Genomic DNA, 5,000 nt, shown 5'->3' with positions numbered 1-5,000 from the left:
TACTTACATTATAGTATTTCCTGAGGTAGCGTCTAATATCCAACAGTAATTTGTTGTTCATCTGAACAACATAGTTGAAAGGAGGCTCTTCACATTCAGTCTTACTGCACCTTTGCAAACTGGGTTCAATAAATCGCCCCTGAAAACAGAAACATAAAACCAGCACGCATTGTTGTTACAACAGAGGACGGCAGCAGGAGTTAGCAAAGGAGTTTAGTTGTAACACTTCTTTATTAAAATAATAGTCTTAAAGGGCCTCTAATATCTAGGCCTTCCTTCTTCCATCACAGTTGGCCACATGCATATGGAGACTTCTCTGAGCTACAGTTTTCCCATTCTCTTCTTAATGAAAGGGCTTCTGGAGAACATGTTTCTCCACGCTACAAAGTCAATCATTCAAAAAACGATGTTGAGTGGAAAAAAAAAATCTTCTACAGACAAATCAAGCTTCCTCATCTCCCCCCAAACAACAAAGGTTTGCTGTTTCATTAGAATCATCAAAGTTCTGCCCAAGCCCACTGATCAGAACATTGAAATCAAGTTTATAGATAAAAACTACCAAATTACCAACAGGACTGTAAAGACAACCCTCGTTGGACAAGAATGACATCATCATCTTATTTTCTCCAAGTGCAAAGAATAGCTCTTACAGTTTCACACCACCTTATTCCCCTTACTTTCAAAACCTTCTGAACACCTGACATTAAAATTTCAGAACTTGGAAGTGTTGCATGAACAGTTGAAATTAAATTGGTAGAATTCTCATTAAAATAAGAACAACCCAGTAGGTTGGGCAGTTAAACAAGTCTTAGAATGCTTTCTTTCAGGTTCAAGATAGCTTTTGTGAACCATCTTGGCTAAACTCCAATCCACGAAACTAAATAAATCTAAGTGGAAGAGAAGTAGGGTTTTTATTAGCTTAGTTTGGTTTAGGGGTTTCTTTTGCTGTTTGCTGGTTGGGGGTGGGGGGGTGGTTTTGGCTATTTTTTTTTTTTTAGGGAGCTTGACATCCACTTCTTTCCAGTTTGCCCATCTGCAAATTGTCAAGCCTACATGCCACTTCACTAATTTACAGCTGTAAAGAACAAAAGTCAAGGATTCACAGAGCAGCACTCAATTTGTATCTTTTCCTCTTACTTACTTCCAAAGACTGCTTTATTTTGATTCAAAAAAATGCAAAACATCTGCTGTTTGTCCAAATTAACTTAAAATAATTACTTTTAATTTAGATAAAAGATTTACTTGCTTTCCGTTTCAAGGTTTTTCACTACTCTGAAGATGGCTAATTTGCCAATGACTAATACATACACAACATCGCTGTAGAGTAAAATACTTGGCCCTGTTTCAAGTTGTGATCCAAGGTCAGAGATTCATTTTTTGGCAGAACTTCTCAACAAGAATGCATCCCTATGACTTTTTATGTTCAATACAGAAAGACCGAAGGAAAGATAACACAGAAGAATCTTCCTGTCAAGAAGGGAGGTGGGATGCAGCAAGATAAACACAAGTTTCAAACACACTTTGTTCCAATTAATATGATTTAGCATAAGAAATCACCATAGCTGTATGGAAGTTTCATTAAATAGAGAACTGGAAGTTACTAAGGTGTTAAGATAAGGATTCCTTAAAAAGTTACGGCACCAATCATTCACGACTGTGAGCAAACAGATTAATGAAGCCAGATTAATGTTCCGCTAGACGACACAGCTGAAATGCAAAAAAATGGGGAAAATATTTCAGCATTATCCTATCAGCAAATTTGTGTTCCAAAGCTACAAATACCAGGACTCATACAATATGGTATCTTCTCCTACATGATATGAATCCTATCTGAAAAGCCATTATCTCTACGAGTATTTTTCTCCTTCACTGATGAACAGAAATGAAACAGGAAAAAAAAACAACTAACCGAACCATCAAAGACATTGTCATAAATATTTTCTGTTCCGCACTTGAGGCAGCAAAACTTGAATCTTTCACAATCCCTATATTTCTCCTCATCAGTGAGTTGAGCTGGGCCACCAACCAAGGCATCATTCTCCTCATCTTTATGGTAATGGTGATGGACTCTGAATTGAGAGGGATCCAGTCCTATTAATAAGAAACAAAAATTTCAAAGACTAAGAGGTCAACCATGCAAGTAGGCTCATTTTTCATATGCTTGGCGAAGCAGATTCAAAAGAAAGTTACAAAATGAAAATTCAGAAGCTGAAAATCTCTCCTTAGCAAAACTTCCTCCACAAAGCACAAATACATTTTACAAATTTTAACCACGAATAAAGGTTTGGGGAAGATGAAGAAATCTTCTTACTTATCTTCTTACGCAAGATTGCTTTATAAATAAAACAAGCAGACTGCATTATCATGGGAGTATGCAACAGAACATTTTGTTTCTGAGGAAACCACTCCTAACGGATGGCTTTATTGTTATTTTCTTCTTAAGTTACATTGAAAATATTTCAATAAAAATGTGCATCGTTATTAAGAAACAGTCTTTAAATCAAATGGCACCATTAAAACTGAAAACCGAGAATAAAAACCCCATTAAAGAAGCGCGGGTGCACTGCTATTACCAACTCCTTCAAGTCCGTATACAACTGCCAACTCTGATTTCAATGCAGTGGTCGATTTCATTTTGGCTCAGTGGTTAACAGCATGTAGGTTTCAATCTAATGCAGTGGTTAAAATTCAGCAGCAGCGTTTAAAACAGCAGCGCTGGAGACAAAATGCTTTATTCCTCGTTGCCAGAACTCCAGATTTTAAACAAATAAATACACAAAAGAGATCCTAAAAATCCTGATTCAACCACAAATAAGTAAATAAGCAGGCAAGCACGAAGTTCACTGCCCTAGGAATAAGACGGGCAAAGTAAACTTAATAAAAATCTGCAGGTTTTGTCATCCTTTGTCGTGTGCAACCATTTAAAAGTCCATGTATCCCATTTACGGGGTTTTTTTGTTAACTCTAGGAAACAGCACATACTAGAGAAAAAAAATAAACGAATGAGTACGTAGAAGAAAATGCTCAGAAAACTACGGCTTTCTTTATCCTTAAGACGAAAAGCTCAAACAGAAGCACTTTAAAATATTTTTAATACAGTAATTAAGCCAAGTAAGGTTACCACATATTAACCCATATCTTGTGTAAATTTCACTAACAAATACAATTTTTACTACAGAAGGAACACGAAATATTACAAACAGAAAGTGAAGCTAGATTTTACTGTTCTTATTAACCTTACTATACAGTACTGGAAAAATTAAAGACAATGTTTGAGAACAATATTCAGTTGAACCAGATGAATATTACTGCACACATAAGGCAGTTGTGTTACACAGCCACATACAGATTGTCTTTACATAAGAATTGATATGTGTGACTTTACTATTGCTGTTCTGAATTTTTATTTCGCAATCAAAGAACAAAATCAAGGACAAGGAAAAATTCCACTGCCAAATAAGCTTATTTGGTTCTTGACAGAATAGGGGTTTTGCTAAAATTTAATCAATCTTCCTGATTCTAATTTTATCAAAAGAAACAAATGTTAATGCACATGGGTAACAATTCGCCTCCATGAGGTTCTTAAACTTCTAATACAGTTCTCTACAATTCATTAAAAGGAAGAGCAAACAAAACAAAAAACACTGCTAATAGCTTATTTCACACTCCAATACATATGGTATCCTCAAAAAAAGGCTGTGGGGTTTTGTTTGGGGCTATTTTTTTTACTCTTTCTTTTATTTTTTTTAAAGAGTTGGCAATATATTTGCTGGTTTCAAAAACAAAGACTATGTTCTGCAAAACACAGGTAGTAGACAAAAGGTTTGGAAAGGGGACTTGAGTATTGAATTAAGATTTTGAAAAAAAAATCAAGTATGCAGTGGGTAGGATCTAAGGTAGTACTGGTGAGTACAAAAAAAATTTCTCAGTGTACACTTGAGTTCAGAGTGGAATGAAAAAACATCATTGTAACCTTCCGATACAGATGACATTGAGGTTGATCTAGAAACTTATCCTTAGTTGTTTCCCAAAAGGCAAAAATAGAACAAAGTAGTTTGCTAAATAAAAGATAAAAGGAGATAAATTCTGATCTTCGACCAACTGCAGTTTTCCAATATTCAGCCAAAACCAGTGACAACAAATAAGCAACTGGGCATTTAGCACTAACATAACACACACACAAAAAAAGGTAATCCACTGGAAATCATATAATCCACTTAAATCATATCTGTCTGAACTTTCCTAGCTATTTTGGCTGCAGAAAACAACAGGAAAAACATTGTGATGATTCAAGTGTAGATCTAACTTTTGGTGTGCAAACAGCTCCAAGTGAAATCAAAGGGACTACAAATCAGGCTTTTAAAGAACACGCCTACATTGTGGAATTGGGACCTATTTTATATATTATTTCCTTTCAGGAACAGTTAGTTGGTTCAGTTAATCCATTTCAGCACACTAACTAATATCCTCTCGGACCAGCTCACATTTGGCAGACAAAACGAGGACTCATGGGTGGGGGTGGAAATCTCTATTTTGGGTAATTTTAAACTGAACAGCATTAGACCAATCAATGAAATTCTTTGAACTCTTCTGTTTTTATCCCATGTCATCATGAAAAATCACAGAAACTTTAACTTACTCTGGCATGAAAACTTTCAGAGCTGTTATTACATTACCTGCACCGCAGGTTAAGTTTTGCAACCTCCCCAAAGCCGCAAGGTGGTACACAAAAGAAATAAAACATTAAAATCACACTGATGAACCTACCATGACAGAATAACAAAAGTAAGTTCTAGGACCTGTTCCTGAACGATTTAAAAAGATTCATGAAAACATTTGCTAAGTCGCAACCAAAAGAGGTCACCCGAGAAACTGGGAAAAAAAAAAGTCAAGTTTTACTAATGGCAGTATTTCAAGGCTAAACGTTTTTACAGGTTTTCCCTGGCACCCTCCCCAGGGCACAGCACCGCACGGCAGCAGCGGGTCCGGGTCCGGCCCCG

The 5,000-nt window shown here is 36.2% G+C and overlaps 1 protein-coding gene across 1 annotated transcript in view; it reads right to left on the bottom strand.

Annotated features, from left to right (window-relative positions):
* The window catches only part of LOC104278758 (DNA polymerase alpha catalytic subunit-like), a gene marked incomplete at its 3' end in the record, with an annotated part of 44,971 nt that extends 42,337 nt beyond the window's left edge, over nt 1-2,634 (bottom strand). The window contains exons 1-3 of the mRNA XM_009875835.1: nt 2,574-2,634; nt 1,910-2,091; nt 8-139 (exon numbers count right to left, since the gene is read on the bottom strand). Coding sequence (XP_009874137.1) covers nt 8-139; nt 1,910-2,091; nt 2,574-2,634 — 375 coding nt within the window. The remainder of the gene's footprint in view (nt 1-7; nt 140-1,909; nt 2,092-2,573) is intronic.
* Between the last annotated feature and the right edge of the window lie 2,366 nt (nt 2,635-5,000).

This window comes from Apaloderma vittatum, unplaced genomic scaffold, assembly GCF_000703405.1.
Source record: "Apaloderma vittatum isolate BGI_N311 unplaced genomic scaffold, ASM70340v1 scaffold3219, whole genome shotgun sequence".
NCBI lineage: Eukaryota > Metazoa > Chordata > Aves > Trogoniformes > Trogonidae > Apaloderma > Apaloderma vittatum.
The sequence above is the reverse complement of the archived record's forward strand: the minus strand, read 5'-3'. Positions and strand labels throughout refer to the sequence as shown.